At 38.6% G+C, this 25,482-nt stretch overlaps 2 protein-coding genes across 4 annotated transcripts in view; both read right to left on the reverse strand.

Annotated features, from left to right (window-relative positions):
- si:ch73-40i7.2 (FYN-binding protein 1) lies at positions 1 to 17,076 on the reverse strand. Of its 2 annotated transcripts, none has more exons than XM_042225923.1 (16): positions 14,060 to 15,877; positions 10,820 to 11,471; positions 9,856 to 9,970; positions 9,333 to 9,388; positions 9,146 to 9,183; positions 8,808 to 8,842; positions 8,219 to 8,318; positions 7,940 to 8,102; positions 5,901 to 6,048; positions 5,761 to 5,777; positions 5,344 to 5,404; positions 5,101 to 5,143; positions 4,804 to 4,966; positions 3,111 to 3,144; positions 1,206 to 1,243; positions 1 to 1,094 (listed from the first exon to the last, which is right to left on the reverse strand). In XM_042225923.1, exons 2-16 carry the CDS (start codon positions 11,247 to 11,249, stop codon positions 1,069 to 1,071), a joined length of 1,467 nt encoding a protein of 488 aa, XP_042081857.1. In that variant the 5' UTR covers positions 11,250 to 11,471; positions 14,060 to 15,877; the 3' UTR covers positions 1 to 1,068. The 2 variants fall into 2 exon arrangements, with proteins under 2 accessions (XP_042081857.1, XP_005934932.1); XM_005934870.3 differs by lacking the exon at positions 14,060 to 15,877 and adding an exon at positions 16,951 to 17,076 and having other exon boundaries at positions 7 to 1,094.
- LOC102312138 (disabled homolog 1) overlaps positions 16,001 to 25,482 on the reverse strand; it is a 15,501-nt gene continuing 6,019 nt past the window's right edge. The window contains exons 4-10 of one of the 2 annotated variants that reach the window (XM_042225924.1): positions 23,356 to 23,454; positions 22,931 to 23,062; positions 21,016 to 21,102; positions 20,883 to 20,924; positions 20,718 to 20,780; positions 19,923 to 19,998; positions 16,001 to 19,809 (exon numbers count right to left, since the gene is read on the reverse strand). In XM_042225924.1, the coding sequence (XP_042081858.1) occupies positions 19,403 to 19,809; positions 19,923 to 19,998; positions 20,718 to 20,780; positions 20,883 to 20,924; positions 21,016 to 21,102; positions 22,931 to 23,062; positions 23,356 to 23,454 (906 nt within the window). In that variant the 3' untranslated portion in view covers positions 16,001 to 19,402. Of the gene's footprint in view, positions 19,810 to 19,922; positions 20,002 to 20,717; positions 20,781 to 20,882; positions 20,925 to 21,015; positions 21,103 to 22,930; positions 23,063 to 23,355; positions 23,455 to 25,482 lie in introns of both variants that reach the window. The other variant, XM_005934869.3, reaches the window with a different exon arrangement.

A 25,482-nucleotide genomic window follows, 5' to 3' on the forward strand; every position in this document is an offset into this window, starting at 1 on the left:
TAAGGACCCCAAAGCGCTTTACACAACCAGTCATCCACCCATTCACACACACATTGACACACTGGTGAGGGCAAGCTACATTGTAAACCTACCCAGACAGATAATGTGTAGCTGTCCTCACCTTAGTGATGGCAAACCTCTCAGTCTTTCTAGAAAATCAACTTTAGCACAGCAGGAAAGGACTTTAACTCCCATTTGACTAAACATAATCAAACATTTTCACTAGTTGAGCTCTGTTTTTATTTTTATTAAGGAACAAACAAAACAATCAATCATCAGATAAAAACTATTTTATTTAAATTATCTCAGAGGGTGAAAAATACACACATCAACAGTAATAGTGTATTTATTTTCTATACAAGCACTTTGACAAACACTGATGAGTTTGTTGACCCTCGACAATCTGTGTGCACTTACACTCACCAGCCACTTTATTAGCTATACATTACTAATATAAGGTTCCAGCCCACATTTTGTTTTTAAAACCACTTTAATTCTTTATGGCAGAGATTCAAGTGTCACTGCAGATTTTGTTGGCTGCACATCCATGCTGTGAGTCTGTGAGTCCATGAACAGGACCGAGATCTGGTGACTGTGGAGGCCATTTGAGTAGAGTGAGCTTTGTGACATCACGTGTTGACACGTTGAGCAGGTAATATAGTGGCAGGTGAGTGAAGGTTTACAGTAAGTTTGTTTACACAGTCTTATTATGAGTGACCTTTTGTGGAAAAAAAAACCCCAAGTCCTTATAAATTATTATATTTATATTTAAGTTTGATATATCGTTTGATTTTGTCAGTTTGAATAATTACACAGTTGAATTAAGTTTGAACTTTTATACAGCTTAGCACAAACAAATCTACAGAAACTCTACAAACCTGTGACTTTTCAACACATTTCTGAAGTTTGTGCAATCAAATAAAGCATCTGTATCCAGACAGATTCTGTCTTTACTTGATTTTCTAGCATCCAGTTTTTGGTTATAGTTCGATAAAGGTAAAAAATGTTTGGTTTGTTTGTTTCCTTTTCTCTCTTGTATGTTTAGTTTGATACACTTTAATAATCATGTTACAGAGAATCGTTGTCGTAGACATCTGAAACAAAACAGAGAAAGAAAATGCGCCTTTATACTTGCACTTCAATTACAAATGACAAAAGCTCAGTCTGACTGGATTTTACTGCAGAGTATAAAAACGGAAACTTACCATCTGCATAGTCGACGTCATCATAAATGTCTTGTTCCCTGCAAAAGAATATTTGGAACTTGTGATATTCCATAAGCTTCATCAACAAGGTTTAAACTAAACTAGTTAAAAGCAGAAAAGATGGTTATATACAAGCCATTGCTGTGACGTGCATATTTTTTTGTAATTGAGTGGATAATTTCAGTTTTAATGTTAGTTTATGAATACATGAATAGATTTTCAATAATAATATATGCTTCTGAGGCCCGGACAAAAACAAGGCTTGGATATTTAGATAAGATTTGTAAAAGACAGTTTCACTAAGACTACATGTGAAAAAAACATTTTATTCAACTAAAATAAAAATAAAAACTAGACTTTCAGAAAAAAGACAAAGCTAAAATAAAACAAAAACATGAAGCGAGTATCTTTAGTTTTAGCACTTGTACATTTTGTAAAACGTATTATTAGCATTTGGCTGATGAGGATTTGATGGGCAGTTTGTGTGTTTTGGATTTTTGTGTTTTACTGGGTTTCCTGTCTCTTGCTTCTGTTCGCCAGAAACACTAAATAAAGGATTAAAACGAACACTGAAACTAATAAAAACTGAAGCAAAACTAAACATTTTAAGCAATTGAAACTAAACTGAAACAAGCAAACTGGCTCCTGAAATGAACTGAAGCTAGACTGAATTTTTTTTAAAGTTAAAATTAAAAAATAAATAAATAAATAAAGCTAAAAACAAATTAGAAAATACAAAACTGTAATAACTTTTGTTACATTTTTTTAATGGTTATTTATGATTTTTCATCTTGGCTCTTGCTTGATAACAAAACGATTTAATGTGATAAAATGATCCTCATTCGTATGTACTCCTATTTCATAAACACAGAAACAAGAAGAATAGAAGAAAAGTGAAAGCTCAGAGGAGCCGGAATCGGGGGAAAAAGACAATGCCTGAAGTCTGCTGTGGATAATAAGCATTGTGGAAGCTGCTGAAGCTGTGGGAAGGGAAACATCAGCTCATCTAGACGGGCACTCTACACTTTAAGTGAGGTTTCCCCTTCCAGAGGATATTATTCTTTCCCCTGTTATCAATCTTATTTGTTACTGTGATCGACTGCCTAATGTTGAAGAATCTGTCTCAACCTATTAATAGGACCCAGAATAATATAAAGCTAAAGAAAGGAGACGTGCAGTTTAATGCACTTTTAGCAATACATTAATAATTATATAAATCAGTAAATAATTGAAGAAATCAAACTTTTAGGTGGTTAAGCACATTTGTGTGTATCTGAATTCCACTTAAAAGGTTTCTACTTCCTGTTCTGCATGTTGTAATGAAAAAATGACACAATCCTAGCTTGCACATTGCTTCGCATGCACACAGACAGCGTGTGTCCTCACACATCTAGTATACATGCAAATATACTTGCCAGGTCGGGGGGCAACCAATGTAAAACTAGGAATATGTTTAGTTATAAAATTTCAAATTCTTTTGTCCTTCAATACAGGTGTTCAAGTAACAGCCTGTATAAAATGAAAATATTTGCAAAACTCAGGAGGCAAACGCTATATGTCACGAAAAAAGTGCAAAAAAAAAAAAAAGCAATTAAATTAATGCTATTTAAACCTCTAACACTGTCTACTACATTAGTATTAGTTTTAATTTCAAAGATGGGAAGGGTGGGATGGGATGCAATGATCGGATTAAATTAGTTTCAACAGATCTTTTTAAACAGTATCATGCACTCGGACACACAGATGTGCACATCAATGACCCTTATATTATACATTTCATACACTAAGCTTTATCTTTGACAATCTTCAAAAAACACACATTTAGTGTGATTTATTACTTCTTTACACTTTAAGGAAGTACATTGATATAGTCAGTCACATATGAAGTCAGGAGGATTCACTTACATTGGAAGAAGAAGAGATCTGGACACATAACCATCTGTGAAACAGGAGACAGCACAGAAATTATCACTATTTATTATCATTATTTGAAATATTGAAATACTTTTTGAATTATTGTCTGATATTACTACACAAAAATGATCTGTGTTGTGTTTTTATTACTCCATAAAGACTTAAAAGGCCGATGGGTATTGTTGTTGCCCTGCTGGGCTGGCAGGCGATGTGAATGTGATAGCTTGAGACCGAGCCGACGTAGGAGTTTCAATTTTATATAGCGTAGGTGTAGCTACTAAAAATCTCAAACGAGTTCGAATCCCAGTGACGTGACCTCAAAATCAAGGTGGAGTCCACCAGTACATCTTTACTTAGGTTAGAGGGATTGTTCTCTGTGGAGTTCATTCATGTATTGGCATATGTTAGTTCATCCTCACTAGTACTGTATCTTCTTGTATCCTGTCAAATCTTAATCTTCTTGTGTCATGTTGTCAAGTCCTTGTCGCTGTGTAATAACGCTTCCTCTTTTATTTTGGTAGGCGTTTGTCTCCCGTGTCTTATATTTCATTTTTCTTTCTTTGTCATTACCTTGATTAGCTTCAGCTGTGTTTTGTTACTCTAGTGTTTCCATTCTCCCTGATTACCTCATTAGTGCATATATATCACTAGTCTCCCTACAGTCATTGTCAGTGTCTTTTCTTTTGTTGTTGTTGTTATAATTGTGTGCTTCATGTGTTTCTTTAAGAGTTTGCTGTTTTTATGTGTTACTGTGAATTTTGCTTCTTTTGTCCATAGACTTCTACCGTCAGTCTAATTAACAGTTATTTTTTTTTATACTTTGTCTGCATATCCTGCATTTGGATCCCTCTTTGCTGTGACTGTGACACTATGTTTTAAAGACTTTCATTGAACATCAGTCCTTATAAAGGAGTAAATTCTTGTAACTTTGTTGTTCTCTTGGCTTTATCTTTCTGTGGCACAAATTTGTGTTTTATTGAAATATCTTAAGTTTTATGGTAATATTTGGGTCAGGTTTAACCAACAAGAAAGGATATAGGAAGAAATGTCAATGGCCTGATTTTTCATCAAGCAGCAGCAGATCAACATATTCAGCAAATACTGTGCTGTAGAGAGAGAAGATGTCATTTTATAATAATTATAAATAATAAAGAAATAAACTAAAACTGTGTGACATCCCCTTTTATTATTACTAGAAATAATGTTTTATTTGGCTTTCATTTGGGGTAATTTTTTATTTAGTTAATTAATATTTTTGGGAATATGATTACACTGTTTTGTTTTGTTTTTCAGCATGCTCTTATTATTATTATTATTATAATCTTCGCAGCAGTTTCTTGTCTAATCTTTGTTTTTAACATTGTCTTTAAGTCACCATTGACTACATCTGGGCCATGTTCAAACACATAAACATACAAATGGCTGAAATGTTTTAATTATAAAGCCTCTTCTACGAAAGGTTTAGAAGATGCGTACATCTTTTACAGGAAATTTTTTTCTTTTTCCAGAGGCCATAATGAACGACATATGAAAAGAACAGTAAGAAAAGCTCATGACATCATATATTTGAAAAAGGACAAACAAACAAAATCCCAGAGTACTTCATGTTTTCTTAAACCAATGAACTGCAAATTCTACAAATTACAATTACAAAAGTGAATGAGATGCTGATGGTTTTACATACATTTCCCAAACCTGTTGCGACACAGAGCTTTCTTGCTGTTGGTGAGCTGGATGACATCCACAATCTCTCCCTGTGTTACAGGCAGATCTTTTGCTCCTGGTTTCTTTATGATGGAGTTAGGATCCACTAACATGGTGTGCAGCACCCTGAGTGGTCCATCATACTGGGAAACAGTCACAGTGGTCGAATTTAAAAAAAATGAAAAGGGCGATTCCCATTGCATGAGTAAAAAACAAACAAACATCTGAATTGATTGCAATGCAGATGGCACTCTGCAAAGTTTTTAAAAAGGTTTACCTTAAATTTTTTTTTCAAATCCTTCTCCACTTTGGGGTCTATGCTGAAAAATATAATATGGTATAACAGTTAATCACAAATGAATTCATTATCAATTTCCTCATTGTTAAATTTTGTTTTTCTTTAACACCATCTGATGTCATCAGTGACTAGATCTGCACACGTAAAAGTTATTTTTATGATGAAAATTCACTAATATCAATATCTCAGCCTTCTTCAAATTAATTGGGGGTTAACTGATACCTGATTTCAGGTGGCGGAGGTGGGAAATCTTCAGGTAGTGGTTGGACATCATCATAGTCATCTGAGAACCAAAAAAAAAAGTCCATAAAACAGATGCTAAAAGGAATAAATAATAGTAAATAATAAATGCTACATAATAAGAAATAATAATAAATATTATCTGATGAAAGAAACTGTTTCAAATATTTGTCATTAAAACTAAATTTTTTTAAAAGTACATAGCTATCACTTGCATACTGCAAGATTGCCAAGTAGCTCATAGAAACGTTCTAGAAAAGACAAATTAGGCACCAAATATATCCCTATACATTTTTCCACTAGAGAAAAATACAAGAGAAAAATCCTTTTGTATTTTTATATCATCTTAACTTGGCATAGATTGTTATTTGCACTTCACTGTGGTCTGCAGTCACTTACCCTCATCTTGAATCAGGCTGCAAGTTAGAGGAAACATACAAACAAGGGTTTAGTTGGAAGAGACGTGAGTAAAACTGAAAATGAAATTCAACTGAACAGATGTGAAGCTGCAGCAGAATTAGCAATCTCTTATCCTGCACCTGTCTCTGTTGTTGGAGTCCATATTAAAGATCTGTGGTGGGTCCGGGGGTGGTGGAGGTAACGCTTGTGAGTTTGATTTTTTGTACCCGTGTTTGATCTTCACTGCTTCATAGTCAATATCCACACACGAGTTGTTGATGTATCCATCTGCAGAGAAGTGCAACAACAAAATGAAGCACTGTGGCTTGATTGTGACATTTCATGATTATACGATACGTATTAGCCACACATAATCATCTAATACCCAGAATCTGATCTGTATATTAGATGATTATTACTTATTTTATTACTTAATAAAACTAGATTTATGCTAAATAGCCACAGCACAGAATCCTAGAAGAAAGATGAATCAAGTGTCTTTGAACATGGCATGGTTGTTGGTGCCAGGATTTTCCCAGATAGTGGTCCAAAAAAGAGAAAATATCCAGTGAATGGCAGTCCTCTGGGTGAGAATGCCTTATTGAGGTCAGAGGGGAATAGCCAGACTGCTTTGAGCTGATTAAAACACAACAGTCACGGAAATAACCACTTATGACAATCAGAGGATGCAGAAGAGCATCTTTCAACACAACATGTTATACCTTGAAGCACATGGGGTACAGTAGCAGAAGACCACACTGGTTGGCAATCCTGTCAGCTAAGAACAGGAAACTGTGGCCACAATTAACACGAGCTCACCAAAACTGAACAACAGAAGATTGGATAAAAGTCTAGTCTGATGATGAGTCCTGATCTCTGCTGCCACGTTATGGTAGTAGAATCAGAATTTGGGATAAACACCTTGAAAGCATGGATCGATTGTATCAATGGCTCAGGCTTCTCTTCATGGTGGGGGCACAGTTTGGGATCTTGAGTACCAACTGAGTATTCTTTGGTGCTTCCAGCAGGAACAAGTCACAAAGCTCAAATATATGACAATTAGTTCATTGTATTCAGATAGACTCCACAGTCAGTAGATGTCAATCCAGTAGAGCACCTTTGGGATGTGATTGAATGGGAGACATTACGGATGCACAGCTACAAATCTGGATCAACTGCACCAAAATCTCCAAGGAGTCGTGTTGAATTTCTGCTCAATTTCACAAAGAATTAAAGATATTCTAAGATCACAGGCACATCCAAAGGGGTACCTAACAAAGTGAGCAGTGAATGTATATTTATATCCAGAGTCTGCATTTCTAACATTAACACAGGAAGCAGTTGTTTCTCAGTTCCATATGAGAGTTCAACTATTGTTAAATGAATCCGTGCAGAGGGAGCAACAGCATCATTCTCCTGCTACATAAGCACGCTTACACCATAATGTGCTAAAGTTCTCTCACACTAACTGCATTTTGTTTACATTGTAACTTTGTGATACTTTAGACCTTATGGTCTCAAATGCTCAGTTGCAGATACTTTGTATTTTTGAGGACATAGTAAAATAAATAAATAAAGTGAAAAGTTGTTGCCAGAGCCCTTTGAGGAAGTAAGGAACAGAAAAAATATCTTACAGAAGGAAGTACCGTAATTAACGACTTTCGGGGGGAAAAGTGCGAAAGCTGCATTATTTGAGTTTTCATTTGTCAGTTACTGGCATTACTTTGCTTTTTTGATGAACAAATGAAAAAAAAAATCAGTAGGAAGAAACTGAATAAATCTGACATGAAAGAGGGACCTTGTGCTAAAATCCGACGCCAAGAGGTCCTCACCAAGCAACTCACTTACCCAGTCACACACACCTTCATACAGTCCTTCACTCTAAGCCTAATTATTGCCTAATTCTCACACACACACTCTGCACCAGGATACTTTGATATGCAGACTGGAGGAGCCGGAGATCAAACCATCAAGACTTCCGATTGGTAGACGCCCTGCTTCATCTCTTGAACCACAGCTACGATAATATCACCACCGACGACAATAACCAGTGTTTCAGATGGAAAACTTTGATGCAGAAGTCTCTACTTTGTTTGCTTTCTTTTTTCTTTTGATATTTTGGTACAAGTCAATTTATTCAAAGGCTTTCTTTATGTGATTGACTGAAATGTAAACTTACAGTTTCCATTCATAGTGCGTGCCAACCATCTGCCTCCCGGGTTACCCGTCACACGGAGGATCTCCACGCTGTCCCCCTGGTGCACGCTCAGGTCCAGTTTCCCTTCCCCATTCCAGTCGTACCGGACTTTGGCGGTGTGAATAACCTCTATCTCTCCTTGTAACTGCACGGGGGAAAGGTATAACGTTTACACCAAAGGGATGAGGCGGAGCAGGATAACTTAACCATTAACCATTCAGGCTAACTTAAAAGTCATCTTTTCTCTCTCCGTGTCTTTACCTGAAATTTCTTCTTGAGCTCACTCATTTTTTTCTGAATCTCTTTCATGTCCTTCTCCTGTTTCTTCTTAACTTCTTTCATGGTGGCTTTCTCTTGCTCCCTATAAGAGAAGAATCAAATAAACAAACGAAGACCGGCCACCTTTTAAAAGAATTCCCCCTTCACAAATTTTGAGTTAGGTGCCTTTATTTTTCGTTTTCTGGGCAGATAAATGTTTCACACATAAGCGTTTTACACAAAAAGTTTTTCAAGTTCTCCAGTCTTCCCACATTTCGACAGACGTTGCCTGAATTCAGTCACAATGTTTTGCTTTAACAGGAAATTCTGTATGTTGAATCACAGGAAATGAGTGTGACTTACTCTTTATAGTAAACGATAAATAAAGATGTAGATATCGTACCAAGGTACCATTTGTTGCACTGTAACTTAAATACTGCACCACAGATCACTTATGAGGTGCAAAAATAACAGAAGCAGCAACAGAAACAATAGAAACTGTAGACTGCTTTCTGTTCATGCAGCTGCAGCCACATTTCTATTAAATAGAGACTCGGTGGTTTAATGGGGAAGGCAGAACATTCATACTTACTCATCAATCATCTCATACACCTCGTCGTCATCATCCTGCAAGAGAAAAGCTTTTATTTGTACCCGTAAAGAGCAAAGACAAGTCATCTTGTACGGGATTATTAGATAAAAGCGGCACTTCTGATTACTTCTGATAAAAGAATGCCTTTTTGTAGATTTTCAAAGCTTAAATCAAAAAATGATCAGAGCTGTTTATTTTTTGTGCCTTATTATTTTCTAAGAGTGCAATGTTGGTTTTAAACCTAGTCTATTAACAGATTCAGGGAAATGTGCACTATGTTCTTGCAAAGCGAGACTTCCACGGTGGTAAATTTTTCGTTTTTGCTTTTCTTTACTCACCCCATCAACACACTGTGAACTGTGTTCGCTGCAGTTCTCTGTAAAGTAACGCAAAATATAAATTATAAACCGATATGTGAAAACAGGGCATGTCCTCTAATAGAAAACACAATGTTAAAAATACCAAGCAGTGACTATAGCTCAGACAATGTGTCAGAGAAGCTTCAAGAACAAAACAAGTCTTCACCATTTTTGTCAATGTCGATATCGTCATAGGGATCCTGTTCGTCTTCGTCCAGATCCCTGAAATCGACAATCAGACAGGTTTCTCTGATTACTGGTCAGCAAGTGCTTTGTTACATCTGTATTCACTCAGTAGGAAAAAGCTTAATTTGACTGTTAAAACCATATTCCGGTCAATAAGGTTTTTCTTTGAAAGTATACTTAGGTGTGTTCAAAATGCATTTTGAGAAACAGTGTTGCTGTGCAACAGGCGAATCCTCACACATATTTTCTAATCTCGGGTCACGACTGCAGCAGCGGTAAACCCTCTGCTTCGTAATTCTTCAGCATCTCTTGCCCGCACTAGATGTAAATGAAGTCATTTGAAAGCTGAAACTAAGGTGTCCTATAATACTTGGTTTAAAACACTAAGAGTTTCACACAGTTTCCTTTGCATTAGTTCAGCAGCACTGGGCCTCTTACATAAGAGGCTCAAAACCAGACATAACAGGGCTTCACATCATCGTTGTGTTAACCCAAATACTTACGCAGAGGCAATCTGCCGCTGCAGTCTGTTGGGTTTGTCAGAGCGTTGTGGAGGTTTTGGAGGACTGACCACTGCCGGTGGTGCTACAGGTAAAGACATCCTTCTGCTTCCTGAGCCTACAAAGAGTAGCAGAGAAAAAAATCTTTGCACAATGACGTTACGACAAAATGAAATGGATGAAAGAAGTGTAATCCCACAAAAAGCAATCACACAAACAGCAGAAATTACTGCTTTACACACGCGGTGTTTGGTGCTCTGTTTGGTGCTCTGTTTGAGTGTTCTGCTTTTTCCTTTAAAGTGGTTGAACAAATCAAGTTTTTAGCACATTTTTGTCACTGACAAAGCACACTGAGGACTGTCAGTGTCAGAATCTGTCTCATTACAAGATTTAAAAACAGATTGTTTTTAAAAGGCTCTCCTCCTTTTAAGAGTCTGATTTATCTTCCAATAAATCAGACTTAATGCTTGATTTACGTTCGGAGCTGAACCTCACCGCAGATTGCTGTTGTCCCTTTTAGATTTGATTTGGACAATTCTGACATTTTCAGCCATCGTAGCAAGAAAATTAAAGACACGGTTATGTTTCTGTCCATCTCCGTGACAGGACATGACAGCGTGAAGAACATCAGGTCCACTTAACTGAGCAGCTCAAAGGAAGTTAGTCATCATTCATTTTATTATTTGTATTCTGGGAGTTCAGTTAGGAGCGCCCCAGGGCAGCTGTGGCTACAATGTAGCTTGCCATCACCAGTGTGTGAATGTGTGTGTGAATGGGTGAATGACTGAATGTAGTGTATAGCGCTATACAAATGCAGGCCATTTACCATTTTACCATAAACTATACACCAGCCACAGTCACAGTACAGCCAACACAAACAAGTCAAGATGGTCTCACTTACTGTGTTAACTTAATATGATGGCGCACCTTATTAAGGGACTTGAACACCTGAACCAGACAGACTTACCATCACTCGTCCTCGGGGCAGGAAGAGCAGGAGGAAGCCCTCTCCTGTTCCTCCGAAACGGCTCCAAGTTGACAGTCGGAGGTCTTTTAGGTTTCACGGGCATCGGTCCTTCAGGGGGCAGAGGCCTCCTCAGTGGGGTCACTTCCCCCGCGCTCCTCTGTCGAGGCTGCTGTCTGAGTGGAAGAGGGGTAGAGGTGGGAGGTGGAACAGGAGCTGAGCTTCCAGCTCCTAGTCGGGGTACCTGGGGTACCTGGGGTACCTGGGGGACCTGAGGGACCGGGGACTTCTGATGCCTCAGCATCATGTTCTGTAGCATCTCCCCCGTCTGCTTGACTTTGGTAGCATCTGTTGGCTGAATGGGGGTTCTGAGTCCAGCATAGGCAGGCGGTCGAGGGAACGAACCCGGTCTGGGAGGGATCGAAGCCGCCATCGGCTCAATTCTCGGGAGTCTCACCGGGCCTGGGCCAGCCAGATGAGGAGGAATCGTGGGTGAAAGTCTCTGTGTCAGCTCGCTCTCTGCCACTGGAAGAATGGCTCTCCCAAACCCAGGTCGAGGAGATTTCGGCGAGCCGCTGTCCCGGCTGCTGGTATCCGAGGTGCTGGATTTGCTGTTGAACTTGGCTCTCAGAGCCTTGACATCAACACTGTCCCCCTGAAAACAACACAAGAGCAGAATCTCAACTGCAGCAGCTCTGCTTGTAAAGCAGGAAGTTAGCAGCGCAGCACAGAGCAAGGCATGCCCCCCACGCACACAAACACACACACATCAAACCCCTACGCTATCTTTACAAAGTGAGAATGCAGCGTGCAACAACACTGTTTCCTGGTTTGTTTTGATGTTCACAGAACTGATAGCTCTCTTTGCAGCACTTGAAACTTCTTGGTGAACTCTGAACACCAAAGAACCAAATGATGTGAGAAGTAATTATTATTAGATGTTAGTCAAGAATAATAATAATAATAATAAAAAAAGTAGATCAGCACAAATGCATTTTTAAAAAGCATGTGAGCTAAAGTCCTGTTTGCCGAGATTTTTGGTGAAAGTAAACACAGGGGGAAAACAAAAATCTTGTCACTCTTGAGAAATATGCTAAATGAAAGCATCTTCTAATGAAACATAATGTTATGCACTGAGGGCTCAACCCTGGGACCAGCTGTTTTACTTCTTACCCTCGGGTCATCTTAACAGGCTCATTAATTCGTACTTCAGCTATATTGAAGATAAACAGTAGTGCCTCAGCGCTTCACCATTAATAATCCTCAGTTTTACCATCACAGCTGACCTTGTTGTGTTTGGCTGTGTTTAGCTTCTCCGGCGACCTCAAATCACCTCCTTGAAATCTTTGACAAGAATTAAAATTTTGTGATCTCCGAGCTCACCCAGTCTCATTTATTTCATCTAAGAAGCACAAATCAAACCTCTGCTGTCATTTAACAAGTTGGAACTTTTATTTTCTCCCATCTCGATTATTTGAACTCATTGTTCATGCGTGTTTCTAAGTCCTCTGGTTGGTTTAGATGCAGCAGCCAAACGCCACATCACCCATATTCTTGCTTCCCTGCATGAACTAGAGGTCGTTTTAAAATGTCGTTCATCACGTATAAATCCTGCTGAGACCTCGTTCGGTCTGTTGTCTTTGATCAGGACTTTTTGTTTTTTGAAATCCATTTTTCCAAAGCTTAAACTTTGGAAAAATGTTGTTGCGGTTTTGCGGATGACTGAAGATAGGATAGGACTGGTTCACATCAAAACTGTGGACCAATTTGCAACTGTGCATTTTAAAATAAAGTTATCAGTGCCAAAACCAAGTCTGATACCAGCGCTTTGTTTTGTCCATATTTGTAATCTGTTACTTATTCTAAGTAAGTAAGTACAAATGAAATTATGACTTAAGATGACTGAAGATAAATATTGCAAAGTGCTTCACAACAACAAAGTTTTTAGTGGGAGTTCAATGGGAGCAAGTCCACCGTTACTCCAAAAGTTTTAGTTCTCAGCCTCGTCTGCTCCACATGCAGCGGGCCACATGACCTCATATAACCTGCTGGGGATCAAATCAAATCAAATCAAATCACTTTTATTGTCACATCACATGTGCAGGTACATTGGTACAGCACATGTGAGTGAAATTCTTGTGTGCGAGCTTCACAAGCAACAGAGTTGTGCAAAATACAATAATGTAAACAAGCAAAATACAAGAATGTAAACAAGCAAAATACAAGAATGGCTACATCTGAAAATAATAATAAATATATGTACAAATATACGTATCAATGTAAACGTTTATTTATGTGTGCTGGTGAATGTCCATTTTTAAAAGGAATGAGTTGGAAATCGTAAATTACTCTGCTGCATCACTTTATTCAGTTCAGTTTAGAGTATTTCACATGTTCTCCAGCAAGCTGGCAGTAGACTATTTATAAAGGTGGATGACCTCACTGCTCCCTAAAAGTAAAGCCAAGACATATCAAGACACTGCTGACTCCAGTGAGGGCTTCCACTGAGTGAGAAAAAACTCCGTAAACATCAGAATATCTTTCTCCAAAGTTGTTTTTCAATCATTTTTAGTAGATCTTGTGAGTGTGAGTAGATCTCACTGATGTACTATCAAGCATTAATCAGACATTTAGTGTTACAAACACGGGATGTGATGTCATGCGTGACACCTGCACTGAAAAAGGCAGTCACGAAGGGAGCTGCTTACTTCTTCTTGGAAACTGTACCTCAAGATCTGCAGATCTGAGGGAACTTATGCAAGTTAAACGTGTGCTGTGTAAACTATTCGTTAAACTAATGTTGTTAATCGCTCTGACAACAATAAGAAAAGAAAAATTAAAAAGTACATTACTCATAGCCTGATCACTGCAACATCACTCACTGATTAATGCCCCATCTTGAAGCTGTTAGCCGAGGCTTTCATTTTGTCTTTGTATTTTAAAAGTCAGCATGGCGAGTGAGGAAGGGACCAGACTGAGAACTAGGAGGACGGCGCTCTCCGTGACATTTGGGACGAAGACACATTTTATTGTAGTTGTAGCTTCTGTACACCACTGCAGTGGATTATAAATCAAAGAACAAAGATGTCACTGAACTGATGACTGATCACAAATTTAGCATGAGCTGTTTGAGACTGACAGTCACTTTTATGCACAGCCTTCACATTTTAGTGAACTAACATCAATTTAAACATATATATAAAAAAATACTCCTTTGAATGCTTGCATGAAAGAACAACTCACCAAATGCTGTTTTTTCCATTGAGTTGCTCTACTAGTCCTTTACTGCACAGGTCTGCCTTTAGCTGCTGCTTGTTTGAGGGTCTCTCTGCTTTCAGTTTTGTATTCAATAATAGAAAAGCATGCACTATTCGGTGGAGATCATGTGACTTACTTGGCCATTGAAGAATATTCTTTAATTGGCCTCAAGAAACTCTTGTTGCTTGGTTTGGGTCATTATCTATTTTCACAGTGAGGTGCTTTCTGATTGCTTCTGCAGCATTTGGCTTAAGCTGAGCAGAGAGTATGGTTCTGTTTGACACATAATGCTTTGGATCATGATCTGTTTCTCCCTTTCTTCATACTTTTCTCATCATTCTGGTACAAGTTCATCTTGGTTACAACTGTCCAATAAGTTATTTATTTATTTACTCGTTTTTTACAGAACTGTTTAAGGTGGAGCCGCTTTTTTATGCTTTGCACCATTATGCCACACATGCCATTGAAGAGCCATTGAAACATTCATTACATGTGTGTTCATGTTAACCTTGCACAAGTTCGTTTTTATTGATACCTCTGTAAAGCACTTTGGGATACTACATAAATACGTTGTACTTACTGTTGTCTCTTTCTACGTGAACAGAACACTCACACCAAGGCAGACAGTCTTCAACATGTGACATGTTGTTGCTCACCTTTTGTGTAAGATGTTTATGAGCCAAGTAGGGGTGCAAAAAGGCTTAAGCCAAGGGACAGAGGAGGAAGGTACTGGCACGTTTTCCAGAGCTCACAAAAACAATCATATGACTTGCAGGAAAGCACCTTGATGACAGAGAGGTTTGCACCTGTGACCCTGGTGCACGAGTTTCTAGAAGTTACTGGCATGCGCTTCATCTGTGCACGACAGGGTGTTTTGCTTTGCTTTGCTGGTGACTGAGCACGGATCTCCCAACGCTTAATCAGCTTTTCAGAGGTCATTTCCTGTCTGATCGCTCTGTGAACCACAACGCACTGCTGCTAGCTGGTTGCTATCATACCGGCAGTTTTAACTAGACATCCACTGCATTTGAATATTTCCAAATGGCTGAAAATGAAAATGGACAGAACTGCAAACTAATATTAATTATTTAATTAATATTTCCAAGTAAACAAATGAGAAAATTTAAATAAATATATTATTTTTCCCCTATAACCTCAAGATTTTTATGCATTTTACCTTTAGTCATGTTATTCTTAAAAAATGTTTCATATGGATGAAACAACAGATAATAATTAGCATCTCTGTGAAGCTTATATTTAAAATATTTTGTAGACATTGGGCTTTTTAAATGAATCCTTATGAAGTAAATCAAGAGAGGTTGCGTAGTGCTGGATGGTAGAAGCGGAAATAGAGAGAGAAACATTTTAGAGATCATTATTATTATTATCATCCTTTATTTATTCAGGTGAAAAGTCACATTGAGATTTAAATCTTATTTCCCAGTAACCCGGCCTTTCAAAATGCTCACAGCATCAAAAGAACCGTGAGGGAGATACAATCGAAACGGAAGCTGTGAAACATGAGGAATGAATATCTCAGCTGTTGACAAAATAAAAACAATAAACGAATCACACCATCACTCAGTGTCACTCGTTCAGGCTGTGAGCTGTGCAAAGTCAAAAAGTAGCTGAAGAGCAGGAAGTGCTCGCAACCACACACCTCCATACCTCAGCTAGCATCCTGCACCCGGTTACCATAGAAACGCATGCTGCTGTCACTCCTGCACCAATAAGCTGCAAGCTCCGTTCGCAGTTTGGGGCGGCAGCATCGCCTTTGTTACAGGGAACAAAGGAAGCAGACAAAAAACTTTCCCTCCAAACCACACAAAAAAAAAGAAAGAAACACTCACATGCTCGCACACTTTCAGTCAGCGCGCGCCTGCTGCAGAGCAAACACAGGCTGACACAGTTAACTAGATTTTTTTAAAAACCACAGACTGCTTGTGCAGGTGTGCTGCACTCAGGTCCTAATGAGAAAACAGTACTACTGTAACTCTACTGTAACAAACAAGACAGTTAAAAATACATATGCTACTGCAAATTTCATTCTTATGGTCACGGTAAAACCAAGTTGTTGTTGTTTTTTTTTTAAAATAATTACCAATTGTCTGCAATGATGTCCAGTTTAAAGGCCACACCATTCATAAGTAAAATGTCTTGATTTATTTTATCCCCAGTTCAGCTTTTCAGTCACCCATGAAGCCCGAGAATTATACTAACGTGTAAAATCAGAGTGGCCAGGGTTAATACTCCCTGCTGATGAGTAAAAAAGAAACAAGAAAAGTGATGGAAGAATAAAATCCTTTCCTAAAAGAGTTCATAACCTATGACTATGACTCTTTTTTTTTTGTCTAACAAAAAGCCTTAGGGTGCTTAACATTCGGATACATTAGAAAATAGGTAGCCATAAAGTTTAGTGTGAATCATTAACCAGCAACAGCCTTGTAATAAAACTTGCTTTCATCCGCTTGACCATGAACATTTCTTTTTTTCTCTCTTCAACTTCCCCTTTTTTTCCCTGTGAAACTGATCCAATAAACGCTGTTTAGAAAAACTGTGCCAAACTGTACTTGTCATGTTTTGTGGATATTGTGTTACAAAATTTGAACGTTTTAAAGATGGTTAAGTTATAAAAGTACATTTGTTCTAAGTGGAGGATACATAGAAACTGAGGTTAGACCTGTAGTGTTACAATAATACCTGCTGAGGTTCCTTCTACAAAAGTCTAGTTATTCATAAACCTCTTGGTGGTCAGGAGGAAATGGTCAGAGTTAAAGACACAGCGCCTGAAGAGGATTGTGTAAGCTTCAGTGGAGGACTTCCTAATTAGTCCATCATTGGTACATTCAAAAAAAGAATAAATAAGAATGCCTTACCATCTTTTCCTTCAGTGATAGTTTATTAGTGGTCAAAACGTTCCATGTCTAGTAGTAACACCAGTATCCAGGCCGATGTAGCTGTGTGTGCTGCTGCACGCACAACCACACTGAGCTTACTGCGAATGAGGAAATGCTCTGCAATTTAGTGTGGGCAAGAGGGTGACTGATAGTGACACAACATAAGAATAAGAGCAGAAAATAATAGGCGCACCACTTTGTTTCATTTCGCCCTGAAAGGTCAGCCTTATCATAATGTGCACAACAACATCCAACCGGGCCTTACTAAGTGTGGCATTAATCTCACTGTGTGCTTTTGTTGATCTACTCTTTGTGTTTGATTATGTGTGAGCGCATGAAGTGAAGAAAAGCAAATTAATTAAGGCAGGAAAGAATAAAATAACCTTATTTAGATAAGACGAGGAGATGTTGAAAAATACATGAAAGGACGAGAATTTTAGTGAAGTAAGAGCGGGGTTTCCTCGTATGTTATGTCATTTATTCATCTTGTACACGTCATGTAGTCAGCCGTCTTTTCATAGCCAAAATCTGAGGAAGTCACAAGTTTCTTAAAAAGATTTTATATTGTGTAAATTAGACTTCCTCAAACTCTGATTTAGAAGGAGAAAAAACTTCCCCAAAATCCCTTTCAACAAGACAGAAAGTCGGAATTCATTTGATATCAGCAAATTTCACAAATCAAATGGTTAAACAGTCCATTTCAAAAAGTCCTGTTTAAAAAACCGAACATAGTAAGTGATCAACATCAAGTCCTCATAAATTTACAGACTACAGGATTTGTATGAAAAAATAAAGTTGGAAGTTCTGAGCATTTATTGACAGATTTCACTGTTCAGCACAAACATTTTATTACATATTCATTAGAAATAAAAATTGTACAGTTTGTCTGTTAGTCTGTTTAAGCTTTTATTAATGTTAGTAATAGTATTGTAATATTTATTTCTTTATTTGCTGTTGCCATGTTGAGCTACAAGAGTTCAAAGATCTGGATTTTAAGAGTAGTCCATAACTTTTCAAGACGTTTAAAGTCGGGGCTTTCTGAAGGCTATTCCAGACGTTTAATGGGGCATTTCTAACTTCTTTAGACCTTCACAAAGGGATGATCCCAGGATCATCCCTTTGTGAAGGTCTAAAGAAGACCCAAACTGTCATCCTCAGATGAAAGGAAAAGGCTCAAGCCTGCCATGAACTGCAAACGTCTGGAACAGCAGCATCACTGTCCACAGTAAAGTGAGTATTGCTGTCTGAGAGGGTATTGATCAAGAAAGAAGCTCCTGCTCCAAAACTGGCAACTTCAACCTCAACTGAAATTTGCAGTTGCCCACATGGACAAGTCAAACAGCTTCTGGAGAAAAGTTTTATGGTCAAATGAGACAAAGATTGAGCTTTTTTGCCTAATAACACTGTACCAGCTGTCAAGCATGGTGGTGGTAGCATCATGCTCTGGGGCTGTTTTGCTGCAAATGGTACTGGTACATTACACAAAGTGGATTGAATAATGAAGGAGAAGCACTACCTCTGAGCTCATCAAATTAATCTCTAATCAACAGTTAGATGCTTGAAACTTGGACACAACTGGATGTTCCAACAGGACTGTGATCCTAATGGATAAAGCAGGCTAACTAAATGACCTTCCCAAAGCCCTGACCTCAACCCTATGAAAATATGCGGACTACACTCAACAGGTGGATCCATGCCAGGAAACGAACAAAATTAACTGAACTCTGAAGTCTATGAATTCTGCCAAGAAGAATGGTTAAATGCCCAGTCAGAATTATGCCAAATGCTTGATGATGGCTACCAAAAGGGTCTGATTGAGGTGCAACCTGCTAAGGAACGTTTCACCAAATATTAATGGTTGTGTATGTATATTTTTGAAACCCACCCCCAAAATAAATTCAAACTTGTGCACGCAATTCTTGTTCAAATAAATGATTAAAACCTCCAAATTACCACAATATTCATGCCCATGCTGAGTGGATGTAAACTTTGTACCATAACTGTACTTCAGTTTACAATGTTGGCGGATGAGTCAACACTGTTGGCTCACAACAAGAGGATTCAGGCTCAGTCTGGGGGCTTTCTGAGTAGCGTTTGCGTGCTCATGGTCGTGCCTGTGTGGTTCTCTATGGGCTCTCTGGCTTCTAGAGTCGGTTTAGGTTTACAGGTGACTCTAAATCAGCCGTAGGTGTGGATATGAGCACGAACTGTTGTCTGTCTATCTCTGTTAGCCCCTGTGAAGGACTTGAAACCTCTCCACCTCTCATCTCATGGCAGCCCTTGAAGTAGTTAAATATATAAGAAAATGAATGAATAAGAATATTGGTGCTATAATTTAGAGCTTCATTGTAGGTGTGTGGTGGTGTTTTCTTTTACTAAAAATTCTAAAAACAAAACATGAACTCAATAAATTCACATTTCTACACTCATTTCAAAGGAGGGAGGGGTTCTCCAAGGGTGAGGACACTGACAGTGGCGCTGCTGTTGTTCCTATAGGGGTGGAGTTTAAGGAGTTTAAAGGGGTGGAGTAGCTGTTAACACCAGAGGGCGTAGGGGCTGCGTTTCCTCCCATCATGAAACCGGGCACAGGGTTGGCCATGCTGGGAGCCTGGCTTAATGTAGGGGATACTGTGACACCTGGTGGTGCCCATGGTGAAATGTTGCCAGGCGCAGTGGGCCACGGGGCCGCCCACTGGTTTCCTGGAAGCGCCTGCTGGCCCCAAGGCATGCTGGCTGGAGGGTATGTGGGGGATGAGTATGGAGAGCCACCTACAGGATGTGTGGGGAACATAGAGAGAATCTGCGAGCTGGAGAGCACTTGCTGTTGCTGTGGAGGCTCTGACGGAGGAGAAAAATAGTTTTTGTTTTTCAAATAGCGCTACACTATGAGGTGTACTGTTATTACAAATCTGCTGTTTTTAAGAGGAACGCGTCCTTATGTTTACTGATACCTGGGATCTGAGTTTGTGCCAGAGGCTCCCCCAGTGGGGTCGAAAACACTTCCATCAGCTCATTGGTGGATGAGGGCTGCTGGCAGAAACAAGGAGAGAATAAAATATAAATTCTCACCTACATGTTACCTAAAAGTGAGGAGACAGAAGTGTAGTTGTATTACAATCGTCTTATTTTGCGAGATTCCATAATGCTGCACCAAAGCTATTATAATGAGCTACAACTAAACTAATAAGTGACACTGGGGGTGAAAAAAATTATTAATTAGGATCAAAACTAGACTTTAGTTAAAAAGTTAAACTTAAACACACCTGTAAAAGTATAATATACAAATATCATATACAAGTATACAAGAAAGATGTATACATATAGCACTATAAAATCACAATTTATTAAAGAAACTAACTGTGAAAATAATATAAACTAAACTAACTATAAAAAATAATATAAACTAAACTAAAAATAGTCACGAATAACTAAAAGAGTAAGGTCATGAACCCAAGTGTCTTTCCTCCTCAGGCAGGCTGCGCTCAGCCTGAGAGAGGGGACGAGGAGTTCGGACAAGCCTCCCTTTGGTGGTTTGGAGACCCCAGGGTAAAACCACAATCAACTGGAGAGATCGCATATCTAATCTGGGACAACTTCAGGATCCCCTGGGAAAAATCAGAAACTGGGAGACACTGCTGCTTAGCCTCCTACCATTTCAACCCAACTTTGGACACTTGCTTTTGTCAGCTATTTCATGTGAAATATGGCTGTTATCTCACATAAAAACTTGTATTGTTGTTTTATACCTGCTTTGTCTGCTGTGATGAAACATCTGGCCGTGGGCTGAACAGATCTTCAAGAGCTGGTTCCTGTAAAGTAAGCAAGTCCATGTATAAAAACACAGAAATATTTTGTTTAAATTTGGGATCACCTTCATTTAGAAAAAGTGAAGATGATTAAAAATAATGAACCTCTGCTGCTGAGCTCTTGTGTAGAACCAGTAAAGAAGCACCCTGAAACAGAAAAAAAACCAACAGTGGTGAGTGAAAGCTAACAAATAAACCAACCAAAAGCACAGGGACAAAAAAAAAACTTCTTTCTGACTTGTGTTGGTGTCTCTGCAGGCTGCTGCGAGATCTCTCGGTCCACATGCTGACAAACTTCCTGGATGTCAAGGAACACTGGATGTGCCTGAGAGACACAGATAAAACATCTTACTGCTGTGCAAACTCTTAACAGGCCAATGCAGCCACATGCAAAACAAACTATAGTGACAATCATTCTCGTTCACGATGAGCTGGCTTTTTAAAGTTTGCTTTGCATGCCTGTTTTGAGGAGAATGTAAGCAAGTAAGTAAAATGTATTTATATAGCGCTTTTCACTGATAAAAATCACAAAGTGCTTTACAACACAAGAAATGGAAATATAAAACAATGTAACAGTAAATAAAACAGCAATGTAATACAATAAAACAATAAAAAAACAAAGGAGGAAATTATTCAAATGCTTTTCTAAATAAAAATGTCTTAAGCTGTTTTTTTTAAAGAATCAATGGAGTACGTGCAGCGTAGAGACAGTGGAAGAGAATTCCACAACCGTGGTGCCACAGTCTGAAAGGCACGATCACCACGAGTTTTAACCCTCTCAGGCTCAAATTAAACTTTTTGTTGCTAAAGCACAACCAAGTCCTGCAGTGGTACTTCTGAGTAAAAAAACCTCATAAAATATGTTTGTGGGGTAATCAGGTTGTTAGTTTTTAACTGTTGCAAATCGGCAACGCCTGCCTCAAGAGGGTTAAAACGAGTGCGCGGTACCACCAGCAGTCTCTCATCTAATGAGCTTAAAGCTCGAGAAGATGAATGTGGTTTCAGCAGGTCAGATAAATATTGGGGAGCTTGACCATGTAGGGCCCTAAAGGTTAGAACTAAAATTTTAAAATGAAACCTAAAACTTACAGGCAACCAGTGAAGGGAGGCTAAAACTGGAGTAATATGAGATCTTCTCTTGGTGCCTGTTAAGAGACGTGCTGCAGCATTCTGCACAGTCTGAAGACGATTTAAGGCTGATTTGTTAAAACAAGTAAAAAGACACAACTACAGTAGTCTAAACAGGAGGAAATAAAAGCATGAATAATCATCTCAAGTTCAGGCTTTGACACCATTAGTCTGAATTTTGAAATATTCCGTAAATGATAAAAACAGTTTCGGACCAGCTGTTTAGAATGCTGCTCGAGCAAGCTAACTGTATTTATTTAGAATGAACTTTAATGCTACACAGATAAATACACTGCACAGAAATTGAGGTTTCTCTCCTCCGTCCAGACTGAATCTGTCAAACATGCACTGCTACTGTGAGCAGTAAATTGCAAAAAAAATGCCTCCTGCATAAAAATGTATATTTTCATTGAGCCTGGCTCTGCTGGAGGTTTCTTCCTGTTTAAAGGCAATTTTTCCTTCCCACTGTCGCCAAAGCTCTTGCTCTTAGGGGTCATATGATTCTTGGGTTTTTCTCTGTATGTATTATTGTAGGGTCTACCTTACAATATAAAGCACCTTGAGGCGACTGTTGTTGTGATTTGGCGCTGTATAAATAAAATTGAATTCATTTGAATTTCATCTAATTTTTTTAATATATCAGAAGGTTACTGGTCCATTCTGTACCCCACCTCTCACAGCTGGGATAGGGTCCAGCCCCATTGTGACCCTGAGAAGCTGAAGAGAATGGATGGTTTGATGGTTAAATGAAGTTAAATAATGCTGATAAATCATGTCAGCATTAAATTGCATTGCGGTGGCTCAGTATTTTTTTATGTGCTTAAACAACTATACTTGCTATATGTGCCCACTGGAGGAGTTATGGTAAACACTTTTGCTTATAAATGACTTATTAAATAATTAATTTTTATATAATAATCTATTAAATGTTTATATGTTATGTGGCAGTATTAGCAGTATTAGCATTAGTATTAGCAGTATTTAATAACACCACCTGTTTCTGCTTTAGTACTGTGTTTCGTTACCAGGTTAGCCATCTTGATGTAGAAGAGGATGTAGTTGTCTTGATGCTGGTAGATGTAAGCCAGAGCTCTGGGGTCAGACTCATCTTTGGTCAAAGAGCTGATCCTGCTCCTCTCATGGTCGTGAAGAACAGCCTGAAATGAGGATTTATCTTTTATTTATTATACAAGAAACTCTAACCACCAAAATAAGAACAGATTTATGATACTGATTCTCAGCACTTGTGTAAATATCATCTCCACCTCTTAAGATTTTCCAGTTTTGGAAAAAAAAACTGCAGTGTAATAAAATACTTTTATTATGCAATCCAAGCATGAACTGTCCACTGAAGAATCACAGTCATTTTAAGACTAACTATCAACCTAAAGGGGGCGCTACAATTTGAGGACAACACAACACATGTTGGGAAATCCCTTGCTTGACTCACCCCGGTCCTTTCATCCAGAATTTTCAAGCCACTGGAGGAAATTTTCAACCAAATTCTCCTCTTGTGGATTCCCTGTTTCCTTCCTGCTACCTCAAAGCCCTTTAGCACACACACATTCACACAACAGCACAGGTGAGCTGAATAAGAAGTAAACATGAAATGACAGACATATATTCCAATGAGATAAGTCAGAGCACACATAAAAAGCGAGATGAATCTCACATTAAGGAGTAAAGCTAAACTAATTAACCGACAGAGCAGTTCTGACGTATTTCACAGTCATTGTGTCTACGATTGATGTAACACCACCAGTAAGCATGCCGGGACAGCCGGAGGGAACATTGTATCTGCAGCCAGAAGTGGTCTGCTGAAAGGACCTCTTACAAACCAGGATGTACAGATTATTGCTGCTAACAAAAAAGCAAGTGCTTTCTTTGATGGTTTACTTTGTGAAATTGTTTTAATCCATGATTTACAGCCACAAAAACATTGGCAGTGGATCTGTTTCAGTCCCAATCGATCTGGGTAGGTTTTCTAAGCACTTTTTCCTACTGGAAGCTGTCTTTGCTATTGCTGAGTGTGTGGTTTGGGTGGTTTTCGCAGGTTGCTTTTTATATTATATTTCATAACGGTGTCCTCTTCTCAACATTATACACATTTTATTGATAAATTATTATATTTAAATTGTATAAAATATATAGGTCTCAAAACATGCAACAAGTATACTGTGCAAAAGTCTTGAGTCACACTTCCAAGCAGCCAGATGTTCTCGTGGTTTTTTAAAACTGGTCTTGACAAACATCAGGCATGGCTCGAGACCTTTGCACAGTACTGTACACAGCTTACATTATTCAAATGCAAAGCTGCTATTCTGCAGTTGCTCTCAAACAATGACCCAGAGACCCTGAATTGGCCTTCACAGCAGTCAGATCTGTGTAAAACGCATCCTGAGCTACTCCACAGTTACCTGCACAAAGTTCACTCTTTGATTCTATTTGCTGAGTGAGTTGTGGTTTGGCTCCTGCCGTCTGTATTTTTATACTCGTTACTATGATGTCCTTCCTGTGACTGCGATCGGTGACTCACACCAGTGCTGTAGTGTGTTTCTTCTAACTGTGTTGTAATGTATTGTGTATGGTATAAACATTTATATTCAAAGCAGTGTGTGTGTGATCGCTGATTGCAGTTTAAAGTTATTCACACTACATTAGATGCATGCTGACACTGACGGTCTTGACAGGTCGCACAAGTGTGATCACAATTTTGAGTGATTGTGACCTCGCTCTGTCCGTTCCCCGTGGACCGTGTCTGTTTATCATTTATTATTGTTTCCCCCCTTTTTTGACTTTTTACAAAAGCTGTGGCGCGCTTCTCCAAACAAACTCTCACTGCATCATGCAAAGTCCTTTGAGATTAGAAGAACACGTCAGGAGTCAACAGGATGTCAGAGGCATTACAAGCCATTTTTCCACAGCAGGAATGTTCCCACAACTCATTTTTTTTCTGAAAAAACAAAGACACTGCTCATTCATCAAACATAGAGTTAAAACTGTGTTAAGGAAGAGTTTCTTTTTAAAAATATTTAATAATAATGCTTTGTCAAATTCAAATGCCATCAGAAAGGTCTACAAAGGTCCAAAAACTACACATCGAGTCTGTTTCTGACAGTTTTCAGTCTGCAGTCTGTGAGTATTTAAAACCTTGTAGTTAGCAAATAAACTCAAACACAAAGAAAAACTTTAAGATCTGAACTCACTGATGCATGCTCTTCCACTGAAACAAACAGCAATCAGGAGCTTTTCCTACGTATGACTCATATCATAGACTGTGCATAAAAAATGTGCATGAAACAATACGTGTTAACTTACATCACAGAGGCTTCCTCTAAAAATAACCATAGATTTAACACTCTGCATGGAGCTGGATTTAAGTGGTTAAAGTTAGTTTTTAGAGCCTGTGCAGCACCGTCACATGCCAGTACAGATGTGTTGCTGCTAAAAGACTTACATCTAGCTAACTAATAACACTGATATCTCAGTGGAAAACAAGGAAATTGAAACTAAAAAGCAGTCTAAGGGAGTCCTTTCTGCTGCCCCCGGCTTCACAGATGGGTTTTATATTAATAAA

Source organism: Haplochromis burtoni, unplaced genomic scaffold (genome assembly GCF_018398535.1).
Source record: "Haplochromis burtoni strain Fernald_Lab_line unplaced genomic scaffold, NCSU_Asbu1 Contig_189, whole genome shotgun sequence".
Taxonomy (NCBI): domain Eukaryota; kingdom Metazoa; phylum Chordata; class Actinopteri; order Cichliformes; family Cichlidae; genus Haplochromis; species Haplochromis burtoni.

Coding starts and splice junctions, on each gene's coding strand:
- si:ch73-40i7.2 (XM_005934870.3), bottom strand. Junction 8,319..8,807: donor GTGTATGAGATGATTGATGA/GTAAGTATGAAT, acceptor CTTCTCTTATAG/GGAGCAAGAGAAAGCCACCA. Junction 1,095..1,205: donor TGACGTCGACTATGCAGATG/GTAAGTTTCCGT, acceptor GTTTTGTTTCAG/ATGTCTACGACAACGATTCT.